We start from the raw sequence: 14,209 nt of genomic DNA, 5'->3' as shown, positions 1-14,209 counted from the left end.
TTACATGATGTCACGCACACATCTGAAGTGTAGTGAGTTTTCTGAAGAAAAACAGGCTCTGGATGATAATGACACAAAAGAATTCTTGAAACGAATGAACGAGTTCAGTGAGTCAAGACTGCATGTGGCATCTCATTCAGAACTTGCCAGTACGTGCCGCATTACACATGCACGATTATCAGTGCTGATTTTCACCCTTGAGTGGCTAAACGAGTTGCTGTCAGCTGAAAAAGAGAAACATTGGCACAACTGATTATGTAACCAGATGCTAATATTGCTGGTTTCTTTTAACTTTGGGAGAACATGATGTATTCTTGGTGCCATCATAATATAGTTTTGCTATATTAGCTTTTAATTTTGGTTAGAATTTCACGGTGTGCAATACAAATGTCAAAATCAGTGAGTAATTCAAAATGCATACGAGCTGTTGTTCACAAACTAGAAAATGTTAGAGCTCCCTCACTGCTAGAGGAATGTCATCTACAGCCGCTCTGACGGCAGTGCTGACTAATTCAAATCACAGGTTTATATTTATGTTCATGTTAGGTGAGCGTTTCTGTTCAAACATCTCATTCACAGGAAATAATAATAAATTGTTGAATGATTGTTTTTATGAGTCGTCTTTGGCTTTTCCAGTACGGTACTATTTGCTCTTCCTCCCCCTTCCCCACTCATATTATAACTTCCAGGGGACAAAAGAAGTTGGAAAGGGCATGAAATTTATAGCTACTATTATGTAGGTAAGTGACAGGAACTAATGCTGAGTTTGATAAGAGATTGTACTTTTGAATTCTTAACCTCAAACTAGGAAAAATACCAACTGCTCACACAGTTATGAATGTATCTTCAACCCCACATGAGCGTGGCACACGAGGTCATGTCAACGTGGCTGCTCACGTCATAACATTCCACCATTTATGAGTTTATAGTAGTATTTATTTTAGATCAGTGAAAAAAGACATTAGGTTTTAAAATCTGAGATACTGACATTACAGGTCACTATCATGAAAGTAAATACATGATAAACTCGTGATAAGTGTTGTAAACTGATGAGTTTCCATGTTTTTCTTTTTTGCCCCCAATGTGAAGTTTGAACACATTAAAGTTGACTTCAGCATACAACCTAAAATGTAACTATACACAGGTAAATGTAAGACATGACATAAGACGTACACTCGTAAATGAACAGTTCTAATTGTGGGAAAATTGCTGTGGTATTAGAGTAACAAAATACTTTGGGGTGTGATGTTACTGGAAAACTATCATATGACGAATATCCAGACTCATGGTTCAATTCTAAGCCAAAAACGTAATTCCAGCCCTAACTGGTACCTCCCCATCCCCATTTACTCTGTCTAATATAGATTTGGTGCAGATTGGAACAGTTGTGGCGATATTATTTTATTATAATTATTATTATTAACTACTGAACTTTAAATCTAAGCGTACATCTCTACATTTGAGATTTGTGTAAAAAAATTCATTTAAAATGTCCTCTTCCTGAGCTTGTTAAGAAAGTTAAACTGAATTCAGCTGATGTTTCATCTTACTTGCACGTAGCAAATCCCGACAAGCCAGTGAGTCATTCTAGGCATATTGATTTGCGGTTGCAGGATACTTGCTCTTTGGAGGACAAGACAGACATAATGATAGTATGTGTTGTTGCTGTTGTTTACGCCTCTCAGAGTTGTATGATCTTTGTGATTATTTTTGTGATTTCTGTAATAATGTAGCTTAATCGATTACGCTGCCCTTCAGTCAAGCTTGTAGCCTTAAAGGGATTTTACTCTACAGTATAAATAAAGGTTGCTTTGCATTATATTCATGCTTAAATACAAGATAACAATGTTTGATAGCAAGAACAGAAATACTACTGCTGATAAATATTGACTGCATAGGGCCAGAATTTCTATATTGATTGCTCCTGGACTGTGATCTATGCTCTGGAGTTTAGTTTATTAATTATCAAACTGGTTTCACTGGTGTACGTGTAAGCCAGATGTGAATGGCAAATTCACTAGACCAAAACATCATCTAGCAACTTGATGTAAAATTCACTATGTAGTTTTCCTTTTGCTATTTTGGTACCACAGCGCCCCCACACTGTAATGGCAGCATGGAGAAGTGCAGCTTGTTATTCAGATGTGAAAGAGTGAACAAACTGCACTAAACGGTGGCAGAAGCATACACTGTCATGCCCCTATCAGCAGGGAGATCTATTAACTCTGTTTAACAGCATGAAGCCTTTTACACACACACACAGATAATGCTGAAGCCTCTTGTGCAGCTTTTACTTTCCCCATTACTATTACTGTTATTGACTTGTTATTGACTGCTTCTAATGACTTGGTGTCATATGTGTCTGTCTGTCTCTCTTTCTCCCCCTCTCTCTTCTCACAGGACTGTATCCTGTGTGCTGACCTCATGGTGTAAGCAGGTGTAAAGATGAGCATAAGCAGTGATGAGGTCAATTTTCTGGTGTACAGATACCTACAGGAGTCAGGTACCTTTACCACTAAAGGTTTATTCCATAGACGGACTAAACACACTGTCTGTAATCAGGCTAGAAATCTTATTTTATTTTCTAGATGTATAAAGCAGAGCCGCATTATTCAGACAGCAAGGTTTCTGAGGGACCTGAGTTGAAAGCAAGGCGATCCCCATGAGAGCTGCACGTTGATGTGTGTTTTATTTTTCTTCCCCTGCTGGCAGGGTTTTCCCATTCAGCCTTCACGTTCGGCATAGAGAGCCACATCAGCCAGTCCAACATCAACGGAGCCCTAGTGCCCCCTGCTGCCCTCATCTCCATCATCCAGAAGGGCCTGCAGTATGTGGAGGCAGAAGTCAGTATCAACGAGGTAAGTTGGAGCTCTGCCTCTTCTTTTTCTTCGACTTTGCAATTTTTTCTCAAATTTTTTTTTAAATGGAACTACAACAATCGCTAAAATTCAGTTAACAAACTATACAACCTCATTCAGTATTATTCAATCTTTTATTTGTTGCTTTTAGAAATTTACTTTAACCATGTAGTATTTATTGGTCTTTTGTTGAAATAATTGACACGATTTTGGCAATGGTGTGACAATTAATTAATTAATGAATTAATTAGTTAGTTAGTTAGTTAGTTAGTTAGTTAGTTAGTTAGTTAGTTTGTTTGTTTGTTTGTTTGTTTGTTTGTTTGTTTGTTTGTTTGTTTGTTTGTTTATTTATTTATTTATTTATTTATTTATTTATTTATTTATTTATTTATTTATTTATTGCAATGCTAACTTGTCTTATAACTAAAATTACATACTGGTTTTTTAAAAAATGATAAAGTAGTTTTACAGGAAAATGCAGATGTAGAGCTAAATTTGATGTAAGAACTTTGATGTAAGTTTGTGTAAGAATATTTCTTGCCTGCGTGTGCAGGACGGCACCCTGTTTGATGGCCGGCCGATTGAATCCTTGTCTCTGATCGACGCTGTGATGCCCGACGTGGTGCAGACGCGCCAGCAAGCCTACCGAGACAAACTGGCACAGCAGCAAGCTGCTGCCGCACCTCCAGCCTCCAGCACCAACATGCAGGGCAATGCCAAAAATGGAGAGAACACCGCCAACGGAGAGGAGAATGGTGCACATGCCTTACCTAGTGAGTTTAAGCCAAAGCTACTTGTTATTCCGTTTTGCTTTCGAGTTGTTTTCAGTAGTGGTGGTGGAAAATAAAAGAGCGTTCTGATTGAGCAATTGTCATCTGTATCCTTTTCTCTGTAGACAACCATGCAGACATGATGGAGGTAGATGGAGATGTGGAGATTCCTCAGAATAAAGCTATGGTGCTGAGGGGACACGAGTCTGAAGTGTTCATCTGCGCCTGGAACCCCGTCAGTGACCTGCTCGCTTCTGGGTCAGTCGCTTATCTTCTGTTCCTGCTGGCTTACTTTACCACTAGCTAACTGTCCTTCATCCATGAGTATTATAGATAGTGAACAGTGAGTTTATGTAGAGCACTTTTTGTTTTTATTTTTGTTCATTCACAGTGTCCTGTTTTCTGTCTTACTTTCTTTATGCACTCGTAGGTCTGGGGACTCGACGGCTCGCATATGGAACCTGAGTGAGAACAGCACCAGCAGCTCCACACAGCTCGTGCTCAGGCACTGTATACGAGAGGGAGGCCAAGACGTGCCCAGCAACAAAGACGTTACATCATTAGACTGGAATGTGAGTCGTTTAGAGGCTGTGCTCTTACTGCACACTGCTTTTCTGTCTTTCACTTTTCTAGGGCTGATGGGAGCTTGATATATCTGTTATTCCATTTTTTACAGAGTGAGGGTACATTATTAGCCACAGGCTCTTATGATGGCTTTGCAAGAATATGGACAAAAGATGGTGAGTGTGTCTCCTATCAGCTTTATGCAAGAGCCCAATTTGTGCTATTTTTTGTGATGCTCATATAATGCTTTTTTACAGGTAATCTTGCCAGCACCCTGGGTCAGCATAAAGGCCCTATATTTGCGCTGAAATGGAACAAGAAAGGAAATTTTATCCTTAGCGCTGGTGTAGATAAGGTAGTTTTCTTTTTTCTTTCTTTTTTTTTTTTTTATTAAATATTTGCCTCATTTGCTCCATTAGATCAAAGTATTGATTTCTGTCTGTTTTAGACAACAATCATTTGGGATGCTCATACAGGAGAGGCCAAGCAGCAATTTCCCTTCCATTCAGGTACACTTGTGTGCATTTTGCTGATGTTTACACAGTGTTCAGTCAGACTGCTCATCTCATTTGTATTCATAAGTTAAACCAGGATTATTAAATATTTGTTAATGTTTTTACCCGTCAAAAAACTCTTCTTTTTCTAGAAATCGGCAAATTCTAAAAGTGGCAGATATTTAATGGCAAATATTTTCATGTCCGTTAAATTTTTCTCGTCTGTGCCGGTCAGCACTGCAGATGTTACATACATTCAAGATTGTGGTAGAAGCTAAAGTCTCTACATGGGTTTATAGAAACCACCAAGTACTTGAGATGCCGTTTGTTTGTTTTAGTTTAAATGCAGACATTAACTGCAGGGTCGTTTTACTAGACTAGGAAGCTTTCGTACTGTGGATTAGGTTCCTTTCCTATGAATGTTTACAACAGTTTATGTGAAAGGACTAGATTGAAAATACACTCTCTATAAATGCTTTAACCACTAAAAGGGAAGCAAGCATAGACATATCCCAAATATAGATCAAAACCCCTTAGTGAGTGCTTTTATGTGAAATTCAAATTCTTGTAAATTGCCAGATCGCAGGGGACGAGTGTTTTATTGCTAACACGTAAGATTTATTGTTCACTTTCAGAAAACTGCAATTTATCCCTTGCTTTAAGTCACAAACATGTTAAATTACATTTGGAGGAGGTAAAGCTGAATAAAATTACATTTGCAAGAGGCACAATTGCTGAGTGTTGGTATTTATTGTACAAATCTCTTTTCTGTAGTCTGCTACTTTAAATTAGAGTAGAGCTATTTCAAGTGACGATGCAGGACAAGAGGTGACATTAATATAGCAGCTTCTCTAAAACAAAGTTGAGCTAAGACAGCCCAGGGCAAATAGAGTCTTGTAAGCACAAATTCTCTCTTTCTTCATTTCCTTTCTCAGCACCTGCTCTGGATGTGGACTGGCAAAGCAACAACACGTTTGCCTCGTGCAGCACGGACATGTGCATTCACGTGTGTAAACTGGGCCAGGACCGACCCATAAAGACATTCCAAGGACACACAGTAAGCTCCGTCTGCAGGCTGCTGCTGCTGATTTACTCTTCCAAAAAAAAAAAAAAAAAAAAGAATAAAAACTGTGTGCTTATCTTCATGTTCCTTCTCTTTTCTAGAATGAAGTAAATGCAATCAAATGGGATCCAACTGGCAACCTGCTGGCATCATGTTCTGACGACATGACGCTGAAGGTAAGGCCAAGTGTCACTACAAACTCAGCTGCCAGCATCCACAGACCATAACAACAATCAGTACACAACCGCACTACAGTTAAACATTAGCTCTGAGAGTGCATACAGCCCTTGAGATATTGTGCTGCTGTAAAACAGTTTACTATCAATGTTGCTGCTACACTTTTCTACACTTCTCTACAGGTTATTTACAGAATATTACTGCACACAAATTTACTATTGCACAAATTATTTTGAATGTATTTTCCAAAATTGTTTCAGGATGTTGCTGAGGATGTTGATTTTTCAGGTGGATTTATTTGTGCATGAAAAGAACATGTCAAACCGCACTTCATGTATCAGCCACACAAGGGCTACAAATAAAATCTCCAAGTTCAATGCTTTTTCCATAGTCTCTGGTACATTATGTCCCGTAGCCTTCAAGTCATTTTGAAGAATGACTATTAACCTTTCATCTATAACCTTTTACTACCGCTTTTATCATCTTTGACTTTTATCATGTGTTAAAGTTGTAGTGTTTGTATTGCTTTAGATTTGGAGTATGAAGCAGGACACGTGCGTTCATGACTTGCAAGCTCACAGCAAAGAAATTTACACTATAAAATGGAGCCCAACTGGCCCTGGCACCAACAATCCTAATGCCAATCTCATGCTCGCCAGGTAAAGCCTTTTCTTCGTTAATGCTTTACATTGTGTAAAGTGTATATATAATGCGTATTACAGCGATTTATCCTGGTGTTTGTTTATTTCCTCTATTCTTTTGTCCTTCCAGCGCATCCTTTGACTCCACTGTTCGGCTATGGGATGTAGATCGAGGCATCTGCATCCACACATTAACCAAACACCAGGAGCCGGTGTACAGTGTCGCCTTTAGCCCCGACGGCCGCCATTTGGCCAGCGGCTCTTTCGACAAATGTGTACACATCTGGAACACACAGGTAAGAGTCCAACTGTACAAGATGGTTATTATTGTGTGTCTCTTGTTGTATTTCAACTTCAGTCTTTAGGGAAGTTGTCAGAATTAGAATTCACAGTCTCCGTGTCAGACACGACACGCAGACAATTAACAGCTTTTAAACACCATATGTCCAAAAAAAAAAAACCCTGTAAAAAATAAACTGTAAAGTACCTTAAAAAGTAACTGGCTTGAACAAGTCTTTAATATGTACTGAGGTTTTGTTTTTTTTCCTCCTATGACAAACAAGATATCTTGTTTTCCAACACAATCTGATGCATGTATGAAAGCCTCTGGTGTTTAACATTTAACAGATCGATTGAATGTAGGCACACTTATATACAGCATCTATCTGTAAAAAACAAATTCCATAGCAAATATCATTGTATTTCCACAGACTGGTGCTTTAGTTCATAGCTACAGGGGAACAGGAGGCATTTTTGAAGTGTGTTGGAATGCAGCTGGTGACAAAGTGGGTGCAAGTGCATCGGATGGCTCTGTAAGTACCTGCTTTTTTATTACATACCCACCAACACACCTTTGGCAACGTCCCCTTATGAGTCACCTTAGTGGCCACTTACATGACACGTGGAGTTGGATGGAACAGAGCGGGTTTTTAATAATACAAATGAAATTGACCTTGGCACCAAGTACAGTGTAGGTACAGTGACAAGTGATTTCCACAGTAGAGTGTGATAAGTAGGAACAATGAAATTAACTAGCAGATAACACATGAGCTGTCTGCTTGCATGGAATGTGTATATGTATAAAATGTTTTAAATATAACAAAACACAGTCTACCCACGGACAGTTTAGCAGCTCATTTTGATCAGTTGTAGGTGTACCTTTGTTCACATGTTTAGCAGATGTGCTCCTGGTTTACACACACACACACAGAATTGGTGATATCATTAACCAGGATTTTTACATTTCACCAAATTTTCCTATGGCACTGCGTCATAAAAAACTGAAACTTTTTTTTATTGTTGTTTTACCTAAAATTCACTTCTGTGGTCATGGTGTTGTGCACACATTTATGATACACTTTAGATTATCCACAACAAAATCCCTGTTTCCTTTTACTAATATTTACTTTTTACTTATAAAAGAAACTATTCATCATAAACACACTGTGAAATGTCTTTATATAAAATAAGAATGTGGCCACAGAGCTCTTTTAAACAGTGACGTTACACATGTGAATCTGGCAGCCCTCTAATTTACTCCCATGTCTGCTGTTCCTCCTTCACCGAACATGTTAACAGGGCAAGCAATAGGTGTGATTCTTGTCAGAATTCTTGTCTCTATATAAGCATTTGCAGTTCTGGTTTTGACCACTAGGTGTATCTTTTTTGTTTGTTTGTTTTTGCACAGCAGTTTACAGTAGCACTTTACAGCAGTTTTATTTTATTTTTGATGAACTTTGACCTGACCCTTGACACACAAGCCTCTGTCTTGTGAGCCAGTGGAAAACAAGTGTGTGAGATTTACTTATATTTATGTTGCACCTCTGCCTTATTATTATCTTACTATTGAACAGTTTATACAATGTATTTTCTTTCACCAACTTGGGCTTGGATTTTTGTGCTTGTTTTTGTCTTGTTAAAGAAACATCACCCAAAATAGAATTGGACCTGTTATTTTATGAACAGAACCATAGAAGATTGCAGTAATATTTCTCAAGCTTAGACCAGTAGACGTGATTAAATGTGTGACGTGTGTGTTTGCTCTCTCTTTAGGTTTGTGTATTAGATCTGAGGAAATAACGCTGCTTGTTGGAAGCCATGGACCGACTATGAATGTGTACATAGCCAAAATGACTGTCCCTGCCCCATGTACTGCTACAATCCCTATTGAACCATGGCCAGCCACTACAGACAGGACAAAAAAAAACACAAGCATCCTGATGCAGCAGACGAGTGGAAGTGATTCCAACCAGAGACATGAAAGGGACTTTTGTAAGTAACATCGGTGGGGAAACAACACAAGAAGAAAGAAGCAAAAAAAAAAAAAAAGGACTGGTGTATTTACCAAAATTTGGAAGATATTTTACTATTTGTTCTTCAAACCAATCTCATCAAAATAAACAAGCAAAAAGATTTTAATCTTTGTTGTTAGTTCCATTTCAGTGTGCACACATCTGTTTTTTCTGTTTTCTTTCTCTTAACTCTTTTTTTTTTTTTTTTTCTCCCCTTTCTTTCTTGCTCTTTTTCAACACTTGCATTTTTAAGGTCACAGCTGCATGAAATAAGGACTCATCGTTCTCTCTTTATGCAGACTACAGTTATTTAAAGTCTTTTTGGTATTTTACATAATGTAGTTCAGAAAAAACAACAGTGTGGGGACTTGAAGCCATTTAGCTTTCATTTATTCTTCCATTTCAGTAGTTTTCATGCTTTGCTTTAATTGTTCAAATATGAAAACCGTTGTTTCAGTTACGGTCCTTTATTCAGAGGAGACGTTAATTCTGCTGAGAATAGATGCAGAAACAATAGGGGTGCACATTCACCAGGGATGCATAGTGCATTATGCTTGGTTTGTCCAGTATTGATGGAGCAACAAAGTGTTAACTGTAGACAGAGTTAACTGCTGTAGCTACACTATAGAATTATTATTTTTTTCTGTATTGCATTAAGAACAGGCATTTTAATAAGGCAAAAAAAAAAACCCAACAACTTATTGCTTGTAAAGACAAGGTCTAAACAGTACAATGGCTAACACTGGACAACCCTAGGTTTATTATCGAATATATCTAGACAAAAAAGAAAAGACTTGCTTTAAGTTTCACAAAGGATCTGTTCACTGGTTTATCAAACTTTTTATTTAACCTAATTGACGGAGTTTTTGCTCTGATGTAGTCGTTCTAACAAATACATGCACAATATAAGTTTATGTACATTTTGATTTCCTCTTAAAGAAGTAGGTGACTTTAACCAACACCTGCTTTACACTGTATGCATTTGCCCATCTCTCAGTCCAGCTGCTAAACAACCCTGACTTTGTCCTCTTTGCATATAATATTCAATGCACACACAATAGAACATTGTTAAACTGACTGACTGGTCCACCGGCTCGCTCGGCTATACAGTCTATTATTTGTAACAATTGAGAATAGCAATCAATATTAATCGCCTGTTACGCCTTCCTGTCTGGGGCGTTCAATATCTCATAGCTGGAGGCTCATTTTTTTCAGCAATGTATCCATAATTTATTTTATTTAAAGTCCATCTGAAAGAAATCACATCAAGTCAGGTACAGGTTTGTACAGCCGCAGAAGTATTATTTTACGTATACAGCACATATATTAGACTATACTAGAGAAACATAAATAATGGCTAAATAGATGTCTACTTTCAAAGGAAAATCTGAAGCTTAAGGCAAGTCTGAGCACTGGGTTGGAAATCTCACCTACGAGTTAAAATCATGTTCAGTAGCATAATTGTTCCTGCTGTGAAATAATTTAACATGCAAGGCAAATATGGTGGCACAAAACCACAATCCTTATGATTGCCGATGATCAGAGTGCTTCTGCTGCAATTCCTGACCCTTTTATTCAGCTGAGGCAAAATAATAAATTCTAAATGTTTCTCTCATTGGCATTGAAAAATCTCTAAAGATCTTCGATTCTGCTGAGAGAGCAGAAATGACACTGGGTCTCCAGAGACCTGTTTCCCCGATAGCAGAGCCTGCTTTGTCATTTTTTACAGTCCCAGATATCAGGTCTCCATTTATTAAGGTTTATGTTCTTTTTTTACGCAGTGTAGAATGAAGTCGTCAACTTTAAGTAGACTGTATACTCTGAACGCTATTTATTATGCAGTCAGTGGCAACAGAAGGTTCTTTCGGTTCTCTTACTCCATAATCTGCTCTCAACCTCTTCCCACATCTTTTCATCTTGTCACTACCAAAATTTTCATCATACTCACCCCCCCCCTTTGTCCTGAACTTTTTGTACTCTTTTAGTACTTTTGTAATTCATATTTCTTTGTAGCTATAAGAAAAAAAGGTTAAAAACAAACGTTGAATTCGGACACTTTGAGCGTGTACAGAACATTCACGGGTTGAGCTTTCTGGGTTGGAAATGTTTATCTGCAGTACCCACTACGCCCGCCCTTCGTTTTCCCAGTCGAACGGTTCTTCTGGTTGCTGACCCTCCCCGCTCAGCCTTGCAATGCATTGATTTGTTGTCATCGGATCAGAAGTTCAAAATAAAAAAGTATATTTTGATATTACCAAGAGCATGTGATCCTTCTTTCAATAATGTTTCATAAATGTTGATGCGTTTTTCTGCAGCAAGAGAGAAGTGGATACCATCATCTACAGATCTTTGTGTGTTAAAAAAGCAGACCTGCCAACCGTTACGCATGTTGTGTAGAAGATCTGCGTGTTAAAATATGAAATACATGGCTAGGAGATGAAAATACACTAAAAGAGCCGTCAGTCTTCAACTTGCATCAAATTTTTTTTTTGTATTACAAGTGATCGTAATGACGATGATTAGAAAATAACGATCAACTATTATAATCTCTACTGGGTTTCAAGGACTATTAAAATGTTTGTTTATTTTAGTGTGTTAACGTTATTCCTGTTTGTTTGGCAGGTCTATTTAAAACGGTTAAGCTGATGACTTAAAACATAATGTTATAGATCTTGTCTTTCAACTATAGGTAGTACCTGGAAACAGTCAAGCAAGGATACATTAGAGATTCATATTAATTATGTGCATAAGAATGTGTATGTTTGGCACTTTTCTTTTTTTTTTTTTTTTTTTTTTTGGGGTGTCAATAAAATACTTTTAGGAACGCTAAGTATATTTGTTTCTACACATTATTACTGTTTTATTTTAGATTACTACCTTTTCTAAATTGACATCAGATACTTATATAAAGATTAGTTAACACAGTAACATGCAATTGCAATTTCCTGGATATTGTGTATTGCATTCATCTTATATATTCAAATACAGCATGCATTAGTCATATTGAATCAGTGCTTGGATAAATGCAGGGGTTCTTAAAGTTTTTGCCAGAGATGTCTTTCACTATTAAATAACTTCCAGATTCTCATCAACATAATTCAGCTTCTCAAGTTGGCTATGTATTAAAGCCTTTTTATTTCTGAATTTCTGAATTGCAAATGATGATTAGGTCCAAGTTATTTGAGTTTTTTGTAAGTTATTGGTAGCCAATAGTTCAATTATACGGACCAAATACTGATTTATACATATAGCTTTTACAAAGGTCATAACTGTAACTAATATATAACACAAAAAAAAAAAAATCACAGATCCCTGGTTACTCTTCACTTTAAGATCCACTGCCAGTATTCATCACATTTGAAAACTGTAATACAGGCTACATTTAAAGTTGTGCTGAGCTTTTCCTTTAAGCTGTGGGTGAGTTTGGTTGGTTGTAGCAAGTAATTATATCCGAAGACGTTCATCCCTGAAGACTCTGACCGGCTGAAGGCCAGACATCTCAATACACTCAGCCAGAAGGCTGCTGTTGTCTCTGGACTAAATTTTACAGCTCTTCAGCCCTAGGCTTTTACACGAGAGACCTGTTGGTCTGTGAGGAATGGTACATGTTCTTTGATATGTCCAGCACGCACAGGCTGAGATCGTATGCCACAGCAAAGAGGAAGTAGACTGGCAGGAGCCAGTGGAGCCTGAAGAGGCTTTCACCCACTGGCAGGGGAACCGTCATATGTCTGAAAGCAAGCACAGACGATTGAAGAGTTTGCTCATGGAGAAATACACAAACACACACACACACAAGGCTGGACAAAAATACTTACTTAAAACTCACTGATCTGGAGGCCCTCAGCATCAGGAAGATGAACAAGCCTACTTCAGTGTTTAAGGAGAAAGAGACGACCTTGTCGAGCATAACGACAAAACCCTGGAAGGTGTCAGGATTATAAATGAACCATGATGTTCCAGAATTACTAAAGTACACAACGATGTAGTTTAACGCACATATTTCTATGAACATATTATTCATAGAATTTTATTTCATTTGCTGGTTTATATGTGATAGTTACATGCAGGCTGCTGGACAGGAGGAGTTTGTGTATGGAGGCCTGGGAAAACCCTTCACATGATGAAACTAAAAACTAAACTTGTTTCATGTGTTCAGTTTCATAGTTCCAGTGAATGTCTCTTCCTTATTTTGGCTCAGGGAGCTTTTCCTTGTCACCATTGGAGTTGGCTTGTTCAGTCTGGATAAATATAAATTAAAATTTGAAAATTTGTGTGTATTCCTGTTATGCTGCATATCCATTGTTAAAATCACTACACAGATAAAAGTGAATTGAACTGAATGTTCTGAAATGTTACTTGTTTACCAGTTTTAAATCGAAAGTGAATTAAAGTGAAAATGCCGGAAATCACATTTAAAGATTTGCATTCTCATTTTTTCCAACTTCAGTAACGTTCTACATTTATACTCTAATGTACCTATGGAAATATAACTTTCCTGTCAAATTACAATTAGAAGGGATTAGAAGTTTACAGTCAGAAAAGACTATCAGCATGGTCACGCACTACGTTCTCATTTAAATATGATCGGCATTATGGTCTCTTCATTTAACAATGGGGAAGTGTTCATTGATTCTGTCAGCTATGTTTTGGTAGCTGTTACTTATTCTCAAGCTATTTATTTGGTCATTTTGTACAGTTACTGCTGTACATCAACATCAACTAATTGTATTTTATTATTATGCTATTCATCATATATATATACATACACTCACCGGCCTCTTTATAAGGTACACCTTACTAGTAACGGGTTGGACCCCCTTTTGCCTTCAGAACTGCCTTAATCCTTTGAGGCATAGATTCAACAAGGTACTAGAAACATTCCTCAGAGATTTTGGTCCATATTGACATGATAGCATCACGCAGTTGCTGCAAATTTGTCGGCTGCACATCCATGATGCGAATCTCCCGTTCCACCACATCCCAAAGGTGCTCTATTGGACTGAGATCTGGTGACTGTGGAGGCCATTTGAGTACAGTGAACTCATTGTCATGTTGAAGAAACCAGTCTGAGATGATTCGCGCTTTATGACATGGCGCGTTATCCTGCTGGAAGTAGCCATCAGAAGATTTGTACACTGTGGGATGGACATGGTCAGCAACAATACTCAGGTAGGCTATGGCGTTGACAAGATGCTCAATTGGTACTAATGGGCCCAAAGTGTGCCAAGAAAATATCCCCCACACCATTACACCAAAACCACCAGCCTGAACCGTTGATACCAGGCAGGATGGATCCATGCTTTCATGTTGTTGACGCCAAATTCTGACCCTACCATCCGAATGTCGCA

The 14,209-nt window shown here is 37.9% G+C and overlaps 2 protein-coding genes across 6 annotated transcripts in view; one reads left to right on the top strand and one right to left on the bottom strand.

Moving 5' to 3' along the window:
• tbl1xr1a (TBL1X/Y related 1a) overlaps positions 1 to 11,112 on the top strand; it is a 53,361-nt gene extending 42,249 nt beyond the window's left edge. For all 4 annotated transcript variants that reach the window (XM_060881511.1, XM_060881496.1, XM_060881520.1 and 1 more), the window contains 14 exons: positions 2,401 to 2,503; positions 2,713 to 2,858; positions 3,412 to 3,631; positions 3,754 to 3,886; positions 4,059 to 4,200; positions 4,305 to 4,368; positions 4,450 to 4,547; positions 4,641 to 4,701; positions 5,622 to 5,743; positions 5,851 to 5,925; positions 6,458 to 6,585; positions 6,698 to 6,863; positions 7,278 to 7,379; positions 8,620 to 11,112. In XM_060881511.1, coding sequence (XP_060737494.1) covers positions 2,446 to 2,503; positions 2,713 to 2,858; positions 3,412 to 3,631; positions 3,754 to 3,886; positions 4,059 to 4,200; positions 4,305 to 4,368; positions 4,450 to 4,547; positions 4,641 to 4,701; positions 5,622 to 5,743; positions 5,851 to 5,925; positions 6,458 to 6,585; positions 6,698 to 6,863; positions 7,278 to 7,379; positions 8,620 to 8,646 — 1,542 coding nt within the window. In that variant the 5' untranslated portion in view covers positions 2,401 to 2,445 and the 3' untranslated portion in view covers positions 8,647 to 11,112. The remainder of the gene's footprint in view (positions 1 to 2,400; positions 2,504 to 2,712; positions 2,859 to 3,411; positions 3,632 to 3,753; positions 3,887 to 4,058; positions 4,201 to 4,304; positions 4,369 to 4,449; positions 4,548 to 4,640; positions 4,702 to 5,621; positions 5,744 to 5,850; positions 5,926 to 6,457; positions 6,586 to 6,697; positions 6,864 to 7,277; positions 7,380 to 8,619) is intronic.
• Positions 11,113 to 11,810: 698 nt separating this feature from the next.
• Positions 11,811 to 14,209, bottom strand: part of si:ch211-51h4.2 (uncharacterized) — a 117,788-nt gene continuing 115,389 nt past the window's right edge. For both annotated transcript variants that reach the window (XM_060864784.1, XM_060864790.1), the window contains 2 exons: positions 12,677 to 12,780; positions 11,811 to 12,589 (listed from right to left, as the gene is read on the bottom strand). In XM_060864784.1, coding sequence (XP_060720767.1) covers positions 12,427 to 12,589; positions 12,677 to 12,780 — 267 coding nt within the window. In that variant the 3' untranslated portion in view covers positions 11,811 to 12,426. The remainder of the gene's footprint in view (positions 12,590 to 12,676; positions 12,781 to 14,209) is intronic.

This window comes from Tachysurus vachellii, chromosome 1 (assembly GCF_030014155.1).
Source record: "Tachysurus vachellii isolate PV-2020 chromosome 1, HZAU_Pvac_v1, whole genome shotgun sequence".
Lineage (NCBI taxonomy): Eukaryota > Metazoa > Chordata > Actinopteri > Siluriformes > Bagridae > Tachysurus > Tachysurus vachellii.
This window is presented reverse-complemented; position numbering and strand designations above follow the sequence as displayed.